A 26,118-nucleotide genomic window follows, 5' to 3' on the forward strand; every position below is an offset into this window, starting at 1 on the left:
TGACCATTTCTCAATCTTTAAGAAGCATTAGGAAAAGCAAAGAGATGACCTAAATCAAAAGCAGAAGACAGGCCAAACGCATACATAGTGCAAAAGGAACACATAATAATGCAGGTAAATCTATCCTCTGCTAAACAAGTAGCACAGAACTGTAGGGCTTCTAGAAAGTACAGGGGGGTGCAGTGGTTCTGGGCCTGGGGGTATAGGGTGGACTACTGCCTTTGATCCCCAAAACACAGTGGCCAACTTCTTCCTCTCCCACTAACTATCTCCTTCCCTAGGGTGAATATCTAGGTCCTAGTGTATGATCAGCATTAAAATTAAAGGTTAGAACCTTCAATTCAAGCTTGAGGATTGGTTACCAACTGGAAGGCTGAGTGAAATTTATTCCTGACTGCCTGTTCCAGGCAGCAGCAAAATGACTGCGTTCTATCTCCCCAGCAGATTACAGAGTACAGGCTGTGCTAATACAGGTCTAAGTTTAAAGTGGTATTTTCCTTCCCCTCTTTAATTCATTACCATGCAAAATAAAATTAATTTTGGAGTTTAAGAGTTTCTTTTTTTCCTATTTATAGAACATTTTCATTTTTTTTCATTTTGCTCTCACTTCTGTTGTTGGTCTTTTTTTCTTTACTTTCATTCTAGTATCTATAGTCATTCTCATGAGCTCGTATTTTCAACATTTATTTACATTGAAACAGCTCTTTTTGTTGTGTTAATCCTTTTTTGTCATTTTCCCTTTAAGATGAATCTTTGAAATGATGCACTTATTACATAGAATGTGCCAGGAGGTGATTATTCCATATGTAGGGGGCATGCCACCTACATATGTTAATTTACATGTTCTATGCAAATACTGCCATATAAATAGTCACACTTTATGAAACATTCAGTCAATAGAAACATTTTAAAGACCAAATTTGAGGGGTGCCTGGTTGGCTCAGTTGGTTAAGCATCTGCCTTTGGCTCAGGTCATGATCTCAGGGTCCTGGGATCGAGCCCTGTGTTGGGCTCCCTGCTCAGTGGGGAGTCTGTGTCTCCCTCTCCTCCCTGCTCCTGCCCTCTCTCTCGCTATCTCTGTCTCTGTCTCTCAAATAAATAATCTTTTAAAAAAAAAAAAAGACCAAATTTGATTAAAAAAAAATAGTAGTGCTAATATTTCTTCCTATCTTTCTTTCCATGGTTTGCCTTTGTGGTCACCCCACTTTGGAGATCATAATATCGTATCACACTGCCTGTAATGACTCCCATGGTGACTTGTTATTCCTGAATTTATTCACAGGTTATGAAATCATCACAGTTCAGTTGAAAATATAGCATTAAAAAACTCATTAAATTTTACAAGAAATAAAATGCTAGTTCCTTAAAGTTATGTTTGTAGTCAACATACAATTTGGGGGAAATTGTCCTAGTTCCCCAGGATGAGTAACTTTATTCATACTTACATTAAGTAGGGATCTGCTTATTGGCTATATTACTTTCCGAAAGTGTGATAACCTATTGGCATGTTTCAGAAAAATGATGGGCTGTGGGCATTGTTTTTTGCTGACACTGCTCCCAAACCCTGCATCACCAATCCCTATATGCTTGGGTTCTAGTGCATTATCGCTTTCTCTTTCTCACTGCCTATGACCACTCATAGAGATGGATAGTTTTAGTTATCTTTGTATCTGCATTGTGTCCAGTGCCCGAAGGTGTTCAATAAATGTTTATTGAATGAAGTGAAATCATTCATCCTCCTGTCATCATACCCTAGCCCAGTGATTCTCAACCTTGGCTTCACACCAGAATCTGCTGAGGAGTTATTAAAAATGACCAGTGTAGAGGTGGGACTTCTAGTATGATGGAGTGAGTATTTCAGCAGTTACTCTCCTCAAAAAGCAATGATAAAACTGGATACAGGTGTCAAAACCAACCCATTCAGGGCTCTGAAAATCAACCAAAGGCATACACTACACTGTGAAGTAGTTATTCATAAAAAAGGACTGAACTTTAGGTATGAACAGTGGAAGTCTACATGACATTCTGCCTAGCTTTCTCCCCTCTCCCAGCTCAGTTTATAAGGTATTTCTAACAAAATCGAAAAAAGCATGACAATCAGAATGTTCACTGCCAGAGGAGGCTGACCTGATTTGGAGCAGAACATGTTAAAACTTCACATCCAGCAGCATTGTGAGAAACACTAGCAATCTAAGTGGTAAACAAACAAGGGAAGACCAGCAACTCAGTTAGCCTCAGGTTCCAATCATGGTTGGAAAAAGCAGCAGACTGGTAGATCAGCCAGCCATTTAATAGGAAGATCTGGGAAATAAGACCACCATGGGAAGCCTTCAAAAGTTTTCCATGTGCCTGCATAGAAAAAACTGGATAGGACTCAAGTTATCCACACATCACTGGCTGACTAATCCTGTGTTCATGTGTAGAGGACAGACAAGAGAGTCTAGAGGTAAGCAAAGCCAGAATGTATATATTTAAAAGTTACCTGAACTTTAAATGTCCTCCCTAACATACATACAGATCTACTGCCAGAGAGTGAAAGCTTTTGTTTTAATACAATATGTCACCATTCATTGACTGGTCATTAATCTATGCAAACACAATGTGATTCCTATGAATTCAGGTTTAAAAATGAGAACAATAATTTAAAAAACAAACTGAGTAGAGACATCAGCAGTCACACAGTTTACACACAGTTTACACACACACAGTAAACAGATTCTATAAGTGCATTTACACAAGTTATTAAAACCAAAACACAATGACAACACATTTAAGGGAAAATTCAGAATCCAGAATTGCTACAATATACTATCTAACATGTCCAATTTTTAACAACAACAAAAATTATGGAACATGCCAAGAAATAGGAAAATATAATCCATACCAACAGAAAAAAATCAGTAAATAAAAACTGTCTCTGGGTGGACACTGATGTTGGATTTAACAAAGACTTCAAAGCAGCAATTATAAATATGTTCAAAGACTAATAAAGGAAACCATGTTTAAAGAACTAAAGGAAAGTATTATGACAGTGACTCAAAAGGAGAGAGAATGTCGACAAAGACGTAGAAATAACAAAATGGGGGGGGCACCTGGGTGGCTCAGTCGGCTAAGTGTCTAATTCTTGATTGCAGCTCAGGTCATGATCTCAGGGTTGTGAGATTGAGCCCCATGTTGGGCTCTGCACTCAGGGGGAGTCTGCCTGAGATTCTTCCCCTCTGTCCTTCCCCCACTCATGCTCTCTCTCTCTCTCTTATTCTCTCAAATAAATAAATAAAAACTCAAATTTATTTATTTGATAGAGTAAGAGAGAGAGCACAAGCAGGGGGAGTTGGCAGAGGGAGAGGGAGAAGCTCCCTGCTTGGCAGGGAGCCTGACACGGGGCTCGATCCCAAGACCTCATGATCATGACCTGAGCCAAAAGCAGACGCTTTACTGACTGAGCCACCCAGGTACCCCTAAATAAATAAATGTTAAAAAAAAATTCTAAAATAGGATCAAATGAACATTGTGGAGTTTAAAAGTATAATAACTTTAATGAAAAATTTATTAAAGGGACTCAACAAGAGATTTTAGATAGAAGAATAAAGAATCAGTGAACTTGAAGATAAAAATTATCCAATCTAAAAAACAGAAAGATGGGATGCCTGGATGTCTCAGTCAGTTAGGCGTCTGCCTTCAGCTCAGGTCATGTTCCCAGGGTCCTAGGATCGAGTCCCACATCAGGCTCCTTGCTTAGTGGGGAGCCTGCTTCTCCCTCTGCCTGCCGCACCCCCTGCTTGTGCTCTATCTCTCTGATAAATAAATAAATAAAATCTTTAAAAATAAAAATAAAAAACAGAAAGATAAAAGAATGAAGAAAACTTTTAAAACCTTCAGAGATCTGTGGGACAATATTAAACATACCAATATATGAGTAACAGTAACATTGAAAAGAGGATCGATAAAGAGTAGGAAAATATATTCAAAGAAATAATGGCCTAAAGCTCCCCAAATCTGATGAAAACTATTACTCTATGGATCCAAGATGCTCAATAAACCCAGGCAACATACACACAAAGAGATACACACCTAGATAAAGCCAGAGAGAAATCTTGAAAGTAGCAAGAATAAAACGGTTAATCACATACAGGAGAAAAATATATTAATCGTTGACACTTTATCAGAAACAATATATCCCAGAAGGCATTGATATGATATATTTAAGTTCTGAAAAAAAGTTAATCAAAAATTCTATATCCAGAAAGACAAAAGCAAAAATAAACTGTTGGGACTATACCAAAATAAAAAAGCTTTTGCATTGTAAAGGAAACCATCAATAAAACAAAAAGGCAACCTATTGAATGGGAGAAGATATTTGCAAGTAATATATCTGGTAAGGGATTAATATCTAAAATATGTAAAAAACTTATACAATTCCACATAAAAAATCTGATTTAAAAATGGGCAGAGGACCTGAATAGACATTTTTCCAAATAAGACATACAGATGGCCAACAAACACATGAAAAGATGCTCAACAGCATTAATCGTCAGGGAAATGCAAATCAAAACCACAGTGAGATTATTGCGTTATACCTGTCAGAATGCTAGAATCAAAAACAAGTGTTGACAAGGATGTAGAAAAAAAAGAATCTTTGTACATTGTTGGTGGGAATGTAAGTTGGTGCAGCCACTGTGGAAAACAGTATGGAGACACCTCAAAAAATTAAAAATAGAAATATCATATGATCTAGTAATTCCATTATTGGGTATTTAACCCAAATAAAATGAAAACACTAATTCAAAAAGATATATGCACTCCTATGTTTACTAAAGTATTATTTATAATAGCCAAGGTATGGAAGCAACCCAAGTGTCCATTGAAAGGAAACAATCAACAAAACCAAAAGACAACCAACAGAATGGGAAAAGATATTTGCAAATGACATATCAGATAAAGGGCTAATATCCAAAAATCTATAAAGAACTTATCAAACTCAACACCCAAAGAATAACTAATCCAATCAAGAAATGGGCAGAAGACATGAACAGACATTTCTGCAAAGAAGAAAATCAGGAAATGACAGATGTTGGCGAGGATGCGGAGAAAGGGGAACCCTCCTACACTGTTGGTGGGAATGCAAGCTGGTGCAGCCACTCTGGAAAACAGTATGGAGTTTCCTCAGAAATTTGAAAATAGAGCTACCCTATGACCCAGCAATTGCACTACTGGGTATTTACCCCAAAGATACAAATGTAGTGATCCAAAGGGGCACATGCACCCCAGTGTTTACAGCAGCAATGTCCACAATAGCCAAACTATGGAAAGAGCCTAGATGTCCATCAACAGATGAATGGATAAAGAAGATGTGGTATATTTATACAATGGAATATTATGCCGCCATCAAAAATGAAATCTTGCCATTTGCAACGATGTGGATGGAACTAGAGGGTATTATGCTAGGCAAAATAAGTCAATCAGAGAAAGACAATTATCATATGATCTCACTGATATGTGGAATTTGAGAAACAAGGCAGAGGATCATGGGGGAAGAGAGGGAAACATGAAACGGGACAAAACCAGACAGGGAAACAAACCATAAGAGACTCTTAATCTCAGGAAACAAACTGAGGGTTGTTGGAGTGGAGGGGGGAGGAAGGGATGGGGTGGCTAGGTGATGGACATTGGGGAAAGTATGTGCTATGGTGGGTGCTGTGAATTGTGTAAGACTGATGAATCACAGACCTGTACCCCTGAAACAATACATTATATGTTAATAAAAAAGTCATCCTTATATATATATTCCATTCCATTATATATAAATTCCATTATATATATATTACATTACTTTATATATATATAAATATATATAATGGAATATTACTCAGTGATAAAAAAAGGTAAGATCTTGCCATTTACAACATGGATACACCAAGAAGGTAAGTGAAACAAGTTAAAGATAAATATCATGTGATTTCACTTTATGTACAATCTAAAAAACAAAACAAATAAACAAAAAGCAGAAACAGACCTATAAACATAAAGAACAATCTGATGGTTGCCAGAGGTGAGGGGGGTGGGAGGATGGGCAAAATGGGTGAAAGGGAGTGGAAGATACAGGCTTCCTATTATGGAATGAATAAGTCATGGAAATGAAAGTTATAGCATAGGAAATATAATTAATGGTACTGTAACAGTGTCATATGGTAACATATGGTAGCTACACTTGTGGTGAGCAGTGCATAATATATAGACTTGTTGAATCACTATGTTGTACACCTGAAGCTAATGTAGCATTGTGTGTCAACTATACCTCAATAAAAAATTCAGTATCTAATAAAATATCACTCAAAACTAAAGGCAAAGTAAAGATTCCCAGAAAAATAAAAACTGAATTGATTGCTAGCAGACCTGCCTTACAAGAAATGCTAAAGCAAATCCCTCAGGTTTAAAGGAAATGACACCAGACAGTAATCTAAACCCACACAAAAAAATGAAGAGCACCACAAAGTAAATAATTGGGTAAATATGTATATGAATATATATATATATTTCTACTCTCTTAAATTCTTTGAAGATATAAGATTGCATAAAACAATAGTTAACACAATGCATTGTTGGGTTTATAATATATATAATTGTAATATATATGACAATAGTTCAAAAGGCATGGGAGGAAATGAAGCTATATTGGAACAAAATTTCTATTTCTACCAGTAATAAATTACTATAAATGTGAAGTAGAATGGGATGAGTTAATATGTGTATTGTAATTCCTAAAGCAATCCCTTTGAGAAAAAAACAAAAAATAGAGTTAAGAAACAAAGAAATTAAATAAAATTAAACTAAAAATATCTATTTAACATAAAACAGGGCAATAAAGGAGGAACAAATGAACAAAGGATATGAGATATACCAAAAACCCCACAAAAGTACCAAATGTAAGTCCAGCCATTTTAGTAATTTTATTAAATGTGAAGGGATTAAAAACTCCAAGGAACAGCAGATTGTCAGAATGGATTTTTTAAAAAATCCAATTGTATGCTGCTATGAAAGCCACACCATAAATTCAAAGATATATAGGGGCCCCTGGCTGGCTCAGTTGGTGAAGCATGTGACTCTTGATCTTGGGATTATAAGTTTAAGCCCCACGTTGGTTGTAGAGATAACTTAAAAATCATAGCTTTGAAAAAAAATTCAAAGACACACATGTGCTAAAGTAAAAGAATGAAAAAGATATACTGTGCAAATGATAACCACAAGGAGCGAGAGAGGTTATATTAATACAAAAAAATACACTTTAAGCTAAAATATTCCTAGGGACAGAGAGAAACATTTCATAATGATAAGAGGGTCAATTCCTCAGAGAAGTATGACAATTACAAATTTATATGTACCAACAGAGTCCTAAAATATGTGAAGCAAAAAGTGACATAATTGAAAGAAAAAAATAGAAAATTAAAAATGACTGGAGACTTCAATATGGTACTCTCAATAACTGATGGAACTAGACAAAAATCAGCAAGGATGTAGGTGTCTTAAATAACACTATCAATCAACTTGACCTAACTGACCTTTCTAGAATACTTTACCCAATGGCAACAAAGTACATATTCTTTTCAACATTCTCCAGGACAGTTCATATGCTGCCTCACAAAACAATCTCAATCAATTTAAATGGATTTAAATCATACAAAATATATTATCTGACAGCAGAAGAACTAAATAAGAATCTATAGAAGAAAGGAATTTAGAAAATCCTCAAGTATTAGGAGACTAACAACATACTTCTAAATAACTCACTTATGAGAAAAGAAATCACAATGGAATTAGAAGATATTGTGAACTACATGAAAACAAAAAAACACAACATATCAAAATATATGGGATACAGCAAAAAGGTGGTTAGAGGAAAGTTTATAGCTTTAAGTGTCTATCTTAGAAAAGAAGAAAGGTCTCATATTATTAATTTAAGCACTGTAAGAAGTTTGAAAAAAGATTAAACTAAACATGAAACAAAAAGAAGGGAGATATATTAAAGATTAGAGAAGAAATCAGTGAAAGAGAAAAAAAGAACAACAAATAAAATCAGTGAAACAGTTTGGTTCATTGAAAAGATCAAGAAAATTGACAAACCTTTCACTAGACTAACCATGAAAAAAGACAGAAGACACAAATTACCAAAGTCAAGAATGAAAGAGGAAACATCACTACCAACCCTACAGAAATTAAGGGGCTCACAAGCAAATGGTAGATGCATTTATATCAAGAAATTCAATCACTTAAATGAAATGGAAAAATTCCTATAAAGACTCAAAATACCAAAACTAGCTTGAGAAGAAATTAAAACTCTGAACGGACCAATAATAAATTAAAAAGTTGAATTAGTAATTTAAAATCTTTGCACAATTAAATGGCTTCACTGAAGAATTCCATCAAACATTTAAAGAAGAAATAACACCAATTGCTTCCTAATTTCTTCCAAAACAGAGGAGAAGGAGACACTTCCCAACTTTTTCTATAAGGCCAGTATTACCTGATATCAAAGCCAAACAAAGACATTATAGTAAAAGAAAACTACAGACCAATATCCCTCAAGAACATAGATGCAGAAATCCTTCACACAATATTAGCAAACTGAATCCAGCAACATATAAAATATTAAACTAAGTGGAGTTTATCCCCGGAATGCAAGGTTGATTTACCATTTGAAAATCAATTAGTGTAATATATACCATATTAACAGAATGAAGAAAAAAAATCACATTATCATCTCAATAGATGTGATAGTATTTGACAAAATTCAGCATTCCTTCATGTTAAAAACTCTCAACAAAACAGGAATAGAAGGGAACTTCCTCAATGCGATAAAGGCATCTATGAAAAATTCATAGCTAGTATCAAATTTAATAGTAAAAGGAATAAATGCTTTCCTCCTGAAATTGGGAATAAGGGTATGATGTTTGCTCTTGCACTTCTATTCAACACTGTATCAGAGTTTCTAGCCAGGACAGTTTAAAAAAAAAAACAAAAAGCAACTGAAAGGAAGAAGTCTATCTTTAGTTGTTGATAGAATCATATATGCAGAAAATCCTAAGAAATACAAATACACACAAAAATGCTAGTACTAATAAATTAGTTCAGCAAGGTCACAGGATACAAAATCAAAACACAAAAATTATATTTCTATGTACTAACAATGAACAATGCAAAAATACAATTAAGACAACAATTGCATTCACAATAGTACCAAAAAAATAAAATATTTAGGAATAACTTTGACAAAGAAGTATAAAACTTGTATTTGAAAATGATAAAACATTATTATGATAATGGTGAAAAAAGATCTGAATAAATAAATATTCCATGTTCATGGACTGAAAGACTTGACATTGTTAAGATGACACATTTTTCAAAATTGTTCTACAGTTTCAACATGATTCTTATCAAAATCCCAGCAGATGTTTTTCTTTGTAGACATTGACAAGGTGATCTTAAAATTTATACAGAAATATGAAGGAACACATAGGCAAAAGATTTTCCATAAAAGAGGAACTAAGTTGAAGACTTATATTCACCCATTTCAAAACTTTTTCTAAGCAACAGTAATTAAACCCCTGGGATACTGGTGTAAGGGTAGGCATATAGATCAGTGGAACAGAACTGAGAGAAACAAACCTTTCTATTTATGATCAATTAATTTTTTATAAAGGTGCTAAGGAATTAAAGGGGAAAGAAAGTCTTTTCAACAAATGATGCTAGAACAATTGTATATCCATATGTGAAAGGATGAGTTTAGAACTTTACTCAATATCGCACATATAATTTAATTAAAAATGGATCAAATTTCTATATGTAAAAGCTAAAATTATAAAACTCTTAGAAGATCTGAAAGGGGAGCCTGGGTGGCTCAGTTGGTTAAGCGTCTGCCTTCAGCTCAGGTCCTGAGATCAAGCCCCAAGTTGGGGGGGGGGTCCCTGCTCAGTGGGGAGTCCGCTTCTCCCTCTCCCAGTCCCCCCTACTTGTGTTCCCTCTCTCGCTGTCTCTCTGTCAAATAAATAAATAAAATCTTTAAAAAAAAAAAGAAAAAGAAAACCATTCTTCTTGGCTGTCTGCTCCTCGAGACAGCCACTCCGCGTTTCTCATATCTGAAGTTCCATCTCTTTCATCTTCAGGACCCCCTAGAGGGTCAGGAGCAAGCACTTGAAGTTTGCAGTCTCTTTTTCCATTTCTAGTTTTCCATCAGCCACATTTCTCCCTCTTGCAAAACTTGAAAGACAATACTTTCTTTGGGGTTTTGCAAAAAGGTTGTTTTGGATCTACTTTTTTTTTAAATTTTTTATTGTTATGTTAATCACCATACATTACATCATTAGTTCTTGATGTAGTGTTCCATGATTCATTGTTTGTGCATAACACCCAGTGCTCCATGCAGAACGTGCCCTCCTTAATACCCATCATCAGGCTAACCCATCCCCCCACCCCCCTCCCCTCTAGAACCCTCAGTTTGTTTTTCAGAGTCCATCATCTCTCATGGTTCGTCTCCCCCTCCGACTTACTCCCCTTCATTCTTCCCCTCCTGCTATCTTCTTCTTTTTCCTTTTTCTTAACATATCTTGTATTATTTGTTTCAGAAGTACGGATCTATGATTCAACAGTCTTGCACAATTCACAGCGCTCGCCATAGCACATACCATACCCAATGTCTATCACCCAGCCACCCCATCCCTCCCACCCGCCACCACTCAGCAACACTCAGTTTGTTTCCTGAGATTAAGAATTCCTCATATCAGTGAGGTCATATGATACATGTCTTTCTCTGACTGACTTATTTCACTCAGCATAACACCCTCCAGTTCCATCCACGTCGTTGCAGATGGCAAGATCTCATTCCTTTGGATGGCTGCATAATATTCCATTGTGTATATATACCACATCTTCTTTACCCATTCATCTGTCGATGGACATCTTGGCTCTTTCCACAGTTTGGCTATTGTGGACATGGCTGCTATAAACATTGGGGTGCATGTACCCCTTCGGATCCCTACATTTGTATCTTTGTGGTAAATACCCAGTAGTGCAACTGCTGGATCGTATGGTAGCTCTATTTTTGGATCTACTTTTGATTTAAAACAACTTCATTCAATGATCCTCCTTTGATATGGGTATCATGTCAGGCTCAACACTGTCTACTGACATTTCAATTTTCCTGTTTCTCAATCTCAACACTTATGGAGGTTTCAGGAGAACATCAAAGTTAGTAGATAAGTAGGAGGCTTTGAGTCCTTTCTTTTTTGCTAATATACTTCACAGAAAAAGCTACTTATAAGATATAAACATGAATTTAGTTTGATCAACATCACTCTTGAAATTACTGACATGTAGTGTCATAACAAACAACCACCCTTGGGTTTTTTTGTTTGTTTTGCATTATTTGCCTTATGCTTATCCTTTCTACCCCCTCTCCATTTCATTCTCAGCAATAGAAATATCTATTTTTAGTTTTTAAAAAATGTTTACTTAAATAGGAATATAACCACAATTTTTTCTTCTATTTATTGCTTTATTTTTCCACTATTTAAGTTTCCACTGATAAGTAACATTTTATCTTCTTTTTGGTAACTTTCTACAGCTAATGTATAGCCATGATCTAAAAGCACATACCACGGGGGTCCAAACCACTTCTCAACATGAATGTAGAACAGTCATGTGTCCTAAAAAAGGCGGATGAGTAAAACACTGGAGAGATTTAAATATTTTGTGGTTCTTATCTACATATATCGTTCAGTTTTTATCCATTTCTGACTATTTTAGCAATTGATCTAGATCATGTCCTATTTTTAAGCAGAAGTGAAAGAGTTTACTCCTTATTTCCTTGATATTTTATATTATGCAGGCTGTTTGAAGACAGTATCAGAAGCCTTATAAAGTCTAAATCTGTGAACTAAAAATGTTCCAGGACTTTTAAAAGTTAGTCTTACTAACTTATTTACAAGGCAGCCCAGAAACCCACATCCCACCCCACTTTGAGGATGGTCACTATGGTGTCATGGAAGCTACCTTCCTCATTTGAGGTGCCCCTGCTTTCTCTTGTTTCATCTAGAAAGGCTGCTGTGGAAAAGGTCAAGCCTGTTGCAACGGCTCCCATGGGCTTCCAGAGTTCACAGACCTCTGTGGGGAAGCTCAGTTACACCTCGCTGCCCAACCAGCCAGGAACAAAGCTAACATTTCACATCAGAGCCTGGGAGATACCACTTTGCCCTTCTTCCACCTTTGGCTGACTCCTTTTATTCCTACTCTCTTAAAGGACATGCCTTCCTTCTCACAGGATGGTTCACCTGTCTGGGGAAGATGAATGCCATTCTGGAAGTATCTTTTATCATCTAAACTTGGATTTAACCTGCAAAAGAGCCCAGCAAATAATAGTTTTTGGATAATAAAGCATAGATAGCAGAGAATGAGCCAACATCTTTTCTGGCCTCAGTGTAAGGAAGGGCTTGAGTTAGATGAACTTTTGGTCTCTTCCTGCTTCACCCATTTCACAGTTCCATGGATCTACAAACTGGTGATTATATGAAGCTGGTATTATCAGGAGTGATACTCCTAGGGACAGGAGATTGAACATGGTGAGGGCTACTCTCCTTGGACTCAGGGTGTGTCTTTGGGATTCTGTGTATAATTGCCTTTTAAAGAAGCAAATAGCAATAAACTTGCCTATTTCTGGGGGTGGCGGGGAGGGAAAGTAACTGGCTTTTCCGCTTTTATTAGATTTCCTCTGAGCTTCTCTGATCACATGGGAAGTAATTTAATTCATCATTTTCTGGGTACTTAAATTCTGTAAGACAAATCCCAGAGCGTTGTATTGATTTTTGTAACCCAGAAACCATGGTGCTTTTTCCTTATATATATAATAGCTAAACTTTTATTTAGAGAAGAGGCTATAAGACTATTTCTAGAGGGGAAAAGATAAGAATACACAACCTGGATATATCAATAGTTTTCCAAGCAAACTTCATTTCCCGTAACAGTTTATGGTTCAATAATTTTTTGTAATTCAGATTCAGCTACTTGAATCTACAGGTGGACTCAAATCCCCATACAACTATGGTTATTTCAGGTACTTTTTTTCTTAAGTCCCATAAAAAGCACTAACAATGGGACAAGGTACTTTGTTGGATCTTGGGGAATGGAGAATAAGCATATGGTATTACCATCATCACATTACCCAAAGAGAATCTTAGAAAATTCATTGTGTACAGAAAATCTACATGGATCTTTTCACAGCCTCAAAACTATGTGGCTACGGGAGCTGAAAAGCCCTATGAAAAAAATTGGTGGAATTCAGAATTCAGCAATAACTAACAGACCACCATATCTGTTCTGACTGCCCATCTGCTCCTGCCTGGACTATAGCATTAGCCTCCTACGTGGGTAACCTGCTTCTGCTTGTGCACCAGTCTGTTCTCCACACAGCAGACACACTGATCCTGTTACAGTTTAAGTCAGCTCATATCATTCCTCTGCCCTAAACTTTGTCACAACTCCCTCCCTCTAACTCAGAATAAAAAATTCTTACAATGGCTCACAAGACCCTATATGGTTGGCCTGGCCCACAAGACCCTATATGCTTGGCCTTGCCCTATTATTACCTTTCTGACATTTTCACCTGCTCTTTCCCTCACTCCTCCATTCCCTCAGTGGCCTTGATGCTGTTCCTTGCTGAAAGGCCTTGCAGTGGCTATTCCTGATGCCTGGTGCACCTTTCTCCCAGAGAACTCCCTCTGCTACTTCATGTCTTTGCTCAGATACCACCTTCTCAAAGGGGCCTGCCCCCCATACCTGATCCTTCTTAGCCTACTCTATTTTTTATTGCTTCCATAAAATCTATTACCTTCTAGCATGATATAAAATTCAATTTCTTTTTTATTATGTTTATTGTTTATGGCCTGTCCCTCCATGCTAGAATATATGCTCCATGAGGGCAGGAACCTTTGTCGGTTTTGTTCAGCAATTTATCCCAAGCACCTGGCGCAGTGCTTAGCACACAGGAGGCACTCAGTAAATATTTGTTGAATGAATGACCAATACCTAAACTTCAGTGACTGTTCCCCATGTGCCAGCTATTACACTAAGTACCTTATGTCATTATTTCTTTTAGACTTCGCAACATTAGGGATGAACATTTTCCCCACTTCACAGATGAAGAAACTGAGAGGTTAACTAGCTCCTGAACTCACAAGCCTAATTAAAGGAAGCACAGGCTCGTTTGACCCCAAAGACTATCCACTTTGCATTATAACATCTGGAAAAGAATATGTAGAAAGTGGATACTAGTCTGATGCCAACAGCTGAGGTCAAGACACAAAAATGTCCACAAGGCAGTAGATTTCTTTGCTAACGTCTTTTGAAACCACACCAGGGTGGGAAATGGAGCAAGTTCTCAGGTCCCCCTCAGTCTCTGCTGCAATCAGACCCGCCAATAGAAGATGAGGGCTTCTGTGTTTAGTGGTCTCTATTTTTAGCACTGGTATCTTCTGTCTGAATTGGAATTGTTTTGAGCATTAGCATGTTCTTTGCAAACTATAATAGTAGTAACAACCGAGAGGAGTTGATCAATGTGACATGAGTGCAGGTGAGGGTACAATTTAATGTTAGGCAGAATGCCCCAGGCAAGTCACTATGTCTGATTCTAAGTGACAAGTTAAACAGTCTGTGAGGTTCCAGGTTTGGCATTCATGAATGCTCCTAGGATTGCCCGTTCCCTACTCTGAATCTTAGTTATTCTGGTGTTCTATGGCTTCTCCAGAAGAATGGCAAATAAAAGGAAATATAATGAAAAACTATATATTGATGCTTCAAGAAAAATCTGGCGGCCAGGAGGTCAAGGGGAGTTAGTTGATTATAACTGTCACTGGGTACCCATGAAAAGAGTGGAGGGCTTGGGTAGGATGGGGGTTCAAATCATCATTCTACCACTTCTTAGTGCAAGAGAGAAAAGTTATTTAATCAATTTGGTCTCTGATTTTCTCATTTTTAAAATGGGGATATAATTTCGACCTCTCAGGGTTATTGTAAGGATACAATGGTACAGAGGATGCTGTGCTGAGTTGCATCATATGGGTTGAATGTCAATCTGTTTAGAATCAAGCAATTAAATATCTACCATTTCTACAAAGGGTGGAGGGACAACTCTACATCCCTCCATCATCTAAGAACTATGCTGTGTTGTCTCTGCTTTTTGAAAGTTATTCATTCCTATCAAGTGTAACAAAATATTTCACTTATTTCCAATTTAATGTATGATCCAGCCTACTCAAAAGAAACAAAGGAACCCTGATTCTCATAATACCACACTCCCTGTAAACATCTGCCTTATTTCATCCTAACTTTGTATAATATTGGCATTAAGAAAGGGATCCTCAGGCCACACATGGGGTTGTCTGATGTTTATATGTTGACTTTCCAGGGTAGTGGTTCAGACCTTTGTTGAGTCACAGGGTTCTCTGAGAATCTGGTGAAAGCTACCATCTTTCTCAGCAAAAACAAATTCTCAACTGTGCTTAATTTTGCACATAATTTCAGATCACCTAAGACCCTCCATTCACGGATAGAAGTTAAGAACCATTGCCTATTGGTAGTTATGAGTACCATTTCTCCTTTAATCTCTGATAGTATTTGTGGATTACTAACATAAAACAATAATCTTGTGTCATTTTTGTCTTCCTGAATTACTTTAGGGTTTTTTTTTCTCACTGTGACTAAGAATAAAGGCATTTAGAATATGTCTTCCAGGATTTATTTTATAACCCTGGGCTCAGAATTCAATTGGTAACTGATCTCTGCTTACAACCACATTGATGTTGAACGGGCCATTGTTCCTAAGACCTACTGAGGTCAGCCAAGCCTTGAGCACATATAAATCTCCATAGTTTCCACTTTACTACTGGACATCTAACTACAAAGCACAGGCTAAAAATAGATCAAGCCTAGTGTTTACATACATTCCATGGAACTGCATTTCTAAACCTAGGGGTTTTAATCAACACTTTTCATAATCCAAAGAGAGATAGTTCATTTAGCAGGGAAAAGTTATTCCATTTTGAGAGAGCAAAAACACAACCTAAAGGAATTATGAAGATTTTGAAATGTTCAAAGAATACTATCTGAACCTGTTAGCTCTAGGTCTAAAAAAAGAAAAACTAAAATAACCCTAGGATTAGGTTGACTTTCTTTTCTTTTACATTGTATTACACAAAGGAAAAAATATTGGTGTTTTCTTCCCTCTCTTGTTTCTAGGTCAACATTTCTAGGTCAACATGTTTCTACCAAGAAGTTTGAATTCTTCAAACATTAAGCCATTAATGAATAGCTACCTACCTACCTATCTACATAAATATAGACATTGCAGGAAAGAACACAATGTGAAGTTGAGTATAGAAAAATGATTACAGTTCCATTTCCTATAGAAACTTTACTATGTGAGGCTTTTTAAAGCTGACATGGCTAAGTCTTCCAAAGATAACACAGAGCAAATGTTTTTTTTGAACAAAATATAAAAGTGCTCAAAGGTTTAATTACTAATGTTTAATATAATATATCCCATTATAAATAAATATGAATATTACACATGTGGTTAAAAGGATATTTTGTTTAAAATTAAAATAATTTAACATAAAATTTAGCAATAGAGTTGAAGAAGTAAAGATCTCTTTAAATACAAATTCATAAAACTTGTAGATTGTATTGCCTTGGGGAAACGAAATAAATCCACAAGCAGTTACATTAGCAACATCTTCTATAGACTCAGCACAGACAGTCCATGAAAATGGATATTTAAAATGTAATCCTCCTCTATTAAAAGACAGCTGCTTTCCTAAACGAGGTTCTTAATGTTCTATGGAACATTCTTCAGAACAAAATGATGCTGTCCCATACACATGGTGTTAATTCCTCTCAACTTTCCTTTGGAAGCAGTTCATTTAAAGCAAGTGCTAAAAGAAATGAATTCACCTTAGTGACCATATTTCCATCTTTACAGCCAACACCAAGTCCTGCTGAATATCCCATGAAAGTGAGATTGCAAAATGATCCTGTTCCATTTTAAATGGAATTTCATAACGTGGCCATCAGACATTCCAGGCAAACCCCAGCGGACTCTGGCTCTGTTACTAAACAGAGCAGAAGCTCCCAGGAGGTCCCTGTCAGTGCCCAAGAAACAACAGCCATAGATCAGGTGCTGCTTAAACCCAACGGGGATTCAGGAATTTATGCCTTCAGAAACTAGCCTCACTTCTAGTCATACAATCCACTGCATTATTTCCTCAATAACTTCTTTAACTCCCAGAAAGAAACACTTTTCTAGTTGTCCTAACGGATATTTTGTGGACTTAAATTTTGTAAGACTTAAAATTATATTATGTTGATAACTAAAAAAATGCAATCTATGCCAGATGCTTTGGAGAGGTGGACTTGAGGCAGCAGGTGGTTATTTACCATATATCCCAGAAATGTTTACATTTGCAAGTTCAGCAATTCCTTCTGTGGACTATAGATAGATTTTTAATAAAATCACATGAATCTTACAAGTGTTTTTTAATCCCAATGAAACATTTCATTCAGGATATCGAGAAAAAAAAAACCGACTTGGGCTGAGAAAGTAAGCATCTGCCCAGCATTCATCAGGCTGGAACTACAGACACAGAAGCCAACTGCAAAGTTCACAGAAAACATTTCTCTCAGGGACACTGCTGCTAAAAAGGGCTGTGGTTACCTTCTCCGAGTGACTACAGACTCACTGAGAAACTTTCTTCTCTAATATCAAAGATTATTAGTAAGGTTGCTGTTTGAAATTTTATCAGTAAGAATGAGACATTGACTGGATGACCCCACTTGCTATTGACAGAGAAGCAGCCTCAGTTCCCAACTCAGGTGCTGAGCTCCACATAAAGGGCTTCTGGATACAACAGTCCTCAACTTCACTGTTTCCAATAGAAACAGGACGCTGGGTTTGCTTTGCAGACCAGACCTGCATGTAAACTCCACTCTTCCTAGAATTCTAATATAGTAACTCTCTCTTTTCCTCTGCTCTGTGGTCTCCCTCAATGCAATGGGTTGATAAATCTACTTTTATCAGAATACAGGTTTGTTTCTGGTAGTCTTAGGCTGACTGAGATAGGGGCCTGGTTGTATAAAATGCTCTAGCTAAAAAAAATATCTGCTGCCTACCTGAACAATGGCTCAGAATTCTAATACTGGCTCTCAGATACCGAAAAAGTAGAACGCATCTCTGCTGTAGTTTGGGCGCCTGTGACCTGTGAATTTTAAATTCTATACTGGCTTCTCATCTAAGTAGAAACATTCTGAGGACCAGGAAACCTGCTGTGAGCGTTGAAATGATGTTTTCTGGCTCTGCTGCTACTGAATGTTGAACTCAATCTATGGCAAAACTTCTCTGCTTCTAGCAATATCACAGCTGGCAATGCAAGCAAGACACGCCAGTGTGATTATGAAGCTCTCTGTGAAACACAAACGGTAAAGGGAAACAGGTACACGTAAGTCCCAGGTCTCCCAAATATGTGTCCTCACTCCACAGCTGATTTGTTTTTTTAAAAGATTTTATTTATTTATTTCAGAGAAAGAGAGAGAGAGTGGGGGGAGAAGCAGAGGAAGAGGGACAAGCAGACTCTGTGCTGAGCACAGAGCCCTATACGAGGCTTGATCTCAAGATCCTGAGATCATGACCTGAGCCAAAACCAAGAGTCAGATGCTTAACGACTGAGCCACTCAGGCGCCCCTCTCCAAATCTGATTTAAATGTAGGGCTGCCAGGGACCATGAGGTCGAGAGTGGCTGGGCATGCAGGTCCCGCGAGGAGGGAGCTAGTCCAGAATGGCTACCGTGATCTTTGTTGATAAGGAAAATGGAGAACCAGGCACCCGTGTGGCTCCCAAGGATAGGCTGAAGCCAGGGTCTAGGCCTCCAGTAAAAGCTTTAGATGGGAGATCTCAGGTTTCAACACCACGTGTAGGCAAAATGTTTGATGCTCAAGCAGCCTTACCTAAAGTTGCCAGAAAGGCTTTGGGAACTGTCAACAGAGCCACAGAAAACTCAGTAAAGACTAATGGATCTCTCAAACAGAAGCAGCCGACCTTCTCTGCCTAAAAGGTGACTGAGAAGACTATCAAAGCAAAAAGCTCTGTTCCTGCCTCGGATGACACCTATCCAGAAACAGAAAAATTCTTTCCCTTCAATCCCTTAGATTTTGAGAGTTTTGACCTGCCTGAAGAGCACCAGATTGCACGCCTCCCCTTGAGTGGAGTGCCTCTCATGATCCTTGATGAGGAGAGGGAACTCGAGAAGCTCTTGCACCTGGGCCCCCCTTCACCTCTGAAGATGCCCTCTCCACCATGGGAGTCAAATCTGTTGCAGCCTCAAAGCATTCTGTTGACCCTGGATGTTGAATTGCCACCTGTTTGCTATGACTTAGATATTTAAATTTCTTAGCACTCAGTAGTTTGTGTGTATGTTTTGTATTAATAAAGCAAATCTTTAACAGACAAATAAATAAATAAATAAATGTAGGGCTGCCAGACCGAAAGAAGGGAAAACATGATGTAGGAGGGTTATTCAGAGAGTGTGCCTTTGAGCTAAGGTTGGAAGGCTGCTTCTGACATACCCGTGGGAGTAGCCATAATCATAGGCCGAGGCTGTCTTCCGACTGGCTGCGAATGCATGGGTAGATTCAGTCGCCCGGGAGGCCTGCTGCTGGTAGGAGCCCATGGACGCCTGGCTGAAGGCCTTGGATTCCTGGCGGTGCGCGGTGGCGGAGCGGCTGCTGTAGGCCGTGGAGCCATGGGTGTAGATGGCAGAACTTTTTTTCTCCTGTTGGTACTGGCTCATGGTGCTGCGAAGGTCCCTGTTTCGGTAGCTGCTGTCATAGTGCTGATGGAGCTTCTGATAAAAGGGCAGAGACATCGTGTGCCCTGGAAGGAACCAGGTGACCTACAAGAAAGCAGCAACTTGTGAGTGAACTATTAAGAAACAAGGTATCTAAATCAATATGTAAAAATGAATACTCTTATCTTTTCCAAAGAGCAAATGGAAAAGGACGTGAAGGTTAGCTTAACTGGTTACTCGGCAAACTTTCTACTTCATAGCCCACATAAGCCCCCTCCACCATTGGGCTGCCTTCTTATGTGGGTTTGGTTTTTTGGGTTTTGTTTTAATAACCAGGAGGTCTTTACAAAGCTTCCCTACCCTAGCTATTGTGTTTTTTCCTCAGACCTTTCATAATATGTGTTTCAAATTTTCTGGCATTTTATCCTGATAGGGGCTTCGTCTGGGAGAATACTTAATGATGGAGAGTCTATGTCACGGTCAATGTGGTTTCATTCAACAAATAATTACTGAGCACCTACTATAAGCCTGGTACTGTTCCAGCACAAGATGAACAAAACAAACAAAATCCCTGCTCTGATAACCTTAGCTAGAACTTTATATTCTATTGCAGGTGATAGCCAATAGAGAAAATAAATAAAATGTAAGGTATAACAGAATGGGCTAAATGCTACAGAGAAAAATAAAGCAGGGAAAGGGAGTTGGGATGCAATTTTAAACAGTCTCATCAGGGATGGCTTCTGAGCATAAAAGTGTCATCTGAGCATGAGAAAATTAGAAGAGCATCCTAGATGGAAGACCATTGCAAAGACTCTAGGGTGTGCACATGCGTGTTGTACTCCAGGCAGTGAAGTACAAATAGGCGGTGAAGCTACAAGGAGTGAGCGGGGTGCAGGGAGATGGATAGGAGATGATGTCGGGGGGTGGGGGATAGAGAGTGTAGGTCCGATGAGCAACTGTAGGGTCTTTGTCTTTCCCTCTGAAAGGGCTGGAAAAACCATCAGAAAGTTCCAAACTGAGATTCTTGCTGTTATATAAAGGATAGACTATTGAGGGACAAGAATGAAAGCGAGAAGACCAATTAGAAGGCTGTTATAGGGGCACGTGGCTGGCTCAGTCAGTGGAACGTGCAACTCTTGATCTCAGGGTTGTGGGTTTGAGCTCCATTTTGGGTGGAGAGATTACTTAAAAATAAAAGCTTTAAAGAATTTTTTTTTAAGGGCATCTGGGTTGGTCAGTCGATTAAGCATCTGCCTTCAGCTCAGGTCATGATCCTGGGGTCCTGGGATAGAGCCCCACATCTGGCTCCCTGCTCAGCGGGGAATTTGCTTATCCCTCTCTCTCTGCCCCTCCCCGTGCTCATGCGCTCTCTCTCAAATAAATAAATAAAATCTTAAAAAAACTTTTTTAAAAAAGAAGGCTACTGGGCGCCTGGGTGGCTCAGTTGGTTAAGCTACTGCCTTCGGCTCAGGTCATGATCCTGGAGTCCCGGGATCGAGTCCCGCATCGGGCTCCCTGCTCAGCGGGGGTCTGCTTCTCGCTCTGACCCTCTTCCCTCTCGTGCTCTCTATCTCTCATTCTCTCTCTCTAAAATAAATAAATAAAATCTTTAAAAAAAAAAAAAAGAAGGCTATTATGAACTGAGTTATATTCCCCCAGATTCATATGTTGAAGTCCTAACCACCAGTACTTTGAAATGTGACTGTATTTGGAAACAGAGGAAATAAGGCTAACGTGAGATTATTAGGATGGGCCCTCATTCAATATGACTGGTGTCTCTATACGAAGAGGAAATTAGGACACAGATGTGTACATATACAGAGGAAGACTATGTGAAGAGAAAAGATCATCCATAAACCAAGAAGAGAGGCCTCCGATAAAAATAACTCTACCAACACCTTGATCTCAGATTTCTAGCCTCCATAATTGTGAGAAGATACATTTCTGTTGTTTAAGGCACCCAGTCTGTGGTACTTTTTTAGGGAAGCCCTAGCAAATGAAGGCAAAGGCCACTGCAATAGTCCAGGCTAAAGATGACAATGGTGGCAGTGGAAATGTGAAAAGTGATCAGACTCAGTACATGTTTTGAAGGCAGAACCAACAGCATTTGCTGAAAGTTCTGAATTAGGGTGTGAAACAAAGAGAGGGGTGAGAGATGATCCTGAGGTTTTCCCCTGAGGAACTGGAAGATCGAAGTTGCTGTTAACTGAGATGGGCAGGAGTGTAAGAAAGCACAGTTAGGGATGAAAGAACAGGAGATGGGTCTGAGATATTCTACAGTTGAGATACTTGCTAGACATCCAAGTGGAGATGTTAAATTGCATTCATGACTTTGGAGCACAGGGTAAAGGTCCAGGATGGACACCTGCATTCAGCAGTCACCAACATATAGATGGTACATAAAGCCAAAAAATAGATGAAAAGTCCTAGGACTGAAAGCTGGAGTTTGCTTATATGGTTGACCCTTGAACAATGCAGAGGCTAGAGGTGCCAACCCCACCCCCACCCGCACAAAAATCCGCCTATCACCTTTGACTTCCTCCTGAATTTCATTGCCGATAGCCAGTTGTTGACTAGAAGCCTTACTGATAACATAAACAGTGGATTAACACATATTTTGCACCTTATATGTATTTTATACTGTATTATTACAATAAAGCTAGAGAAAAATATTAATAAATCAAAAAGAAAATATTTACAATACTGTACTATATTTATCCAAAAAAATGTGTGTAAGTGGGCCCATGCAGTTCAAACCTGTGTTGTTCAAGGGCCAACTGTATTATCCTATAATGAGCTCTCTCAAATCTCACAAACACTTCAAAAAGGTATAGTGTCAAACCAGATTATTTGCTCCCTTAAAGAATATGAAGTCTTCTAGTCTTCTTACATAAAGAAGTAAGAAAGTCATAGTGTAGCAGTTTGTATTGTGAACTTGAGCTAACAGTTCAACTGACAAAAAGGTAAGTTTGCTTAGCATAGGGAGGGGAGACTTCACATTGCATGAGCTTTTATTTTGAAATTTTATTATGTTATGTTAATCACCATACATTGTATCATTGGCTTTTGATGTAGTGTTCCATGAGTCACTGTTTGCATATAACACCCAATGTTCTATTCAACATGTGCCCTCCTCAAATACCCATCACCAGGCTAACCCATCCCCCACCCCACCCCTAGAACCCTCAGTTTGTTTCTCAGAGTCCATAGTCTCTCATGGTTCGTCTCCCCCTACGATTCCCACCCCCTTCATTTTTCCTTTCCTACATGAGCTTCTTGAATACTGTGTCCACTGACAGGAGTCTATCAAGCCACATTGCTAACTTACCTGGATGAAGTAATAGTTTTATGAAAGCCCCTCCCCCAATTCGTAATGTTTTCGTGCATGTTCTGAAATGTTATTTTTAACATTTAAATTATATTTAAACATTTAAATCAACATAAATAACATTTAAAATTTTAAATATTTAATTTTACAAGTAAAATTGGTTGTGAGATAATGAATTTTTTCCAAATCTCTTCTTTGATCATTTTAAATGAGGAATGAATCCTTTTAAACTTGCCATGTTTTTGTCAAGTTTAAATCTACTTTTTATTTAAACTCTTTTATTTTTTTATTTATTTTTTTAAAGGTTATTTATTTATTTATTTGACACAGCGAGAGAGGGAACACAAACAGGGGGAGTAGGAGAGGAATTAGCAGGCTTCTCGCAGAGCAGGGAGCCCGATGCAGGGCTCGATGCGGGGTTCGATCCCAGGACCCTGGGATCATGACCTGAACCGAAGGCAGATGCTTAACAACTGAGCCACCCAGGCGCCCCTATTTAAACTCTTTTAAAAGTCAGTATGTATTCCCTAGAGAAGAAAATCCAGCAAACTGCACTCCAGAAATATTTGTCTTGGGGCTCATGGAAGATATCAGTCTACATGGCATTTCCCAAGAGGAAAAAAATAGCTACTAGGCAAGCAACTTTGCTTCAACCCTTAAATAGATTGCTATCTTCTGTTCTAAAACATACAGAATAATGACCATATGTAATGAATAATTATTAGATAAATTTTGATAAAACAAAAGGATTCGAATATAGTAATACAGAAATATGTTAAGCAATTACAAAGATAATAGGTAAGTTTCTTTAATGATACACAGTACATTGTAACATGGCAAATATTATTTAAATGACATCCAAATAAATGATAAATAACCTTCTTATGTATTATGTTATAAGCTAAGTTCATATATGCTAACGTGACTTGAAATGCTGTCATTTTCACAAAATAAAATCTTTAAATATCTTGCCCCAATTCTACTTCCCACTCTTTCTATTTTCCCCAAAATATATTTATTCTCATAGTATTTCATATTACAGACACATACATAATGTATTACAAGTAAACAGGGTATGGCTTTAAGTCATCAGAGCTGGTTGTCACCGCTCTGACCTCTGGAATGAAGGTACAGCTACCTTCTCTTCATCAAGTAAGTGAGGATTATCGCCAACACATGAAAGCTAGAGTATGTTGGGAAGAAAGATGGTTTGGTTGTCTTCTGTTTCTTTAAGACCTGCATTTTCTTTCTGAACATAATTTGGGAATTTTGGAAGAAATACTAATTCCATAATTGTAATCCTGATACGATACTTTTGTATAGGCATTAGAGGCTAAAAGCTGATTTAAATCATTCACAGATTAAATCATTCATAGCTTTAGGATCATTCTGTGGGGATCTATGTTGCCACTGAAATATTATTTAACCATTTCCAGGTTAGAAATTTCATAATGCACTCTTACACCTATTCACATGGCATTGTCAGAACAAAATCACTGAATTAGAAACTAGGGACTTCAGAGTTAATTGACCTCGTTTGGTCTAATTTATAATTGGGACTATTGTAGGCATATGGAAGATAGAAAACACATTGTATCCTGCCACCTCATCCATTCCAGATTTCAACCAGACCATTGAACTATAACTTGGAAAGAGTACTTGGACTCACACTTACAGTTCCACCATTATCCCCTTATGGTTCCAGAAACAGTAGCTTAACTTAAAAAGAACAGTGTGGATGTGAGAGGAGAGCAGTGCCAGCAAAAACTGGCACCCTGCTGCTTTTGTCTTCCTTCCCAGGGCCTCCCTTTCGCTATTTCTCTTCTCTTCTGACCGCTCTCTGAGAAAACCACTGAACTCACAAGATGGAAAGAAACCACACACATGCAATGCTGTTAAGCACATCAAATATCAAGTGCATTCTTCTGCCTCAGTGTCACACTTACCCGTGTTCAAAGGAGTGATGGTGGTAGAAATGCTCTGATGTGGCTGTGAAGCTGGATGAGAGAATGAAAAACCCACGTTGGTTGAATCCCAAAAAAAAGTGAAGAGGCAGGGCTAAAGACAGGACCCGGGGGACCAGTTCAAAAATAATGCATGTGGTCAGGCAGGAGAATGTCAGAGCCACATAGCCAGCCTTTTATGGCCAAGAGGGCAGACAAATATAGCAGCAAATGGGGAGGGGAGTCCTAACGAGAGGAAGAAAGAGGCCCTCACAGGTAGCTGCTTCAGTAATGTAATTATACCAATGCCAGTCAATGGGTCTGTCCTGATTAAACCAAATGCAGGATTTTTATTTGGCTGTAGGAGCTATTTTCAATCTCTTTATCACTGGATATTTAAAAGTGTAATGGAAAAAGTAATTTGTGTTGAGAACTAAAAATAGGTGTAGTAATCTGATTCCCAAAATGGACTTCATGGAATTTTAATGCCAAGATATCGTTCTGGGTGTGCTGTTCGTGACACATGTACAGTACATTTAAAAGACACAAGGTGAAAAAAGAACTTGAGGCTAACTAAAGGCAAAACAAGTTAAAAATGGGTTGCATGTGGTGGTAATTTTGTTCTGACAATACACAGCCACTGTTTCTCTCATGTCAGGAAAGTTTTCAAAGTCGCAGCTTCTAGCTTGAGTATTTGAATCCCTTGTTTCATTAATTAAAGCCTTTGAGAAGCAATACATTTTATCTTTCCTAAAGTCAGAGTAGGGTCAGTCTGTCCAACAAGAGATTCTCTTTCTTTGCTTTTCAGACTATGTAACAAATTAACAGGTGGCATAACCTGGTGGTCAGAGCCTACATTTTAGAGGCAGACTAAAGCTAGATTCCTGGCCATCGATGGCACTTAACTGCCATGCAACCTCAAGCAATTAATTCTCCTTCCTAAGTTTCATTTTCCTTCTCTACAAAATAA

The 26,118-nt window shown here is 38.0% G+C and overlaps 1 protein-coding gene and 1 pseudogene across 2 annotated transcripts in view; one reads left to right on the forward strand and one right to left on the reverse strand.

Moving 5' to 3' along the window:
* MYOM1 (myomesin 1) overlaps positions 1 to 26,118 on the reverse strand; it is a 155,119-nt gene that overhangs the window by 110,288 nt on the left and 18,713 nt on the right. For both annotated transcript variants that reach the window (XM_025886355.2, XM_073898461.1), the window contains one exon: positions 19,657 to 19,982. In XM_025886355.2, the coding sequence (XP_025742140.2) occupies positions 19,657 to 19,982 (326 nt within the window). The remainder of the gene's footprint in view (positions 1 to 19,656; positions 19,983 to 26,118) is intronic.
* On the forward strand, positions 18,865 to 19,475 carry LOC112834914 (securin-like; annotated as a pseudogene).

This window comes from Callorhinus ursinus, unplaced genomic scaffold (assembly GCF_003265705.2).
Source record: "Callorhinus ursinus isolate GAN/ISIS: 27379988/994484 unplaced genomic scaffold, GSC_fseal_2.0 scaffold11, whole genome shotgun sequence".
NCBI lineage: Eukaryota > Metazoa > Chordata > Mammalia > Carnivora > Otariidae > Callorhinus > Callorhinus ursinus.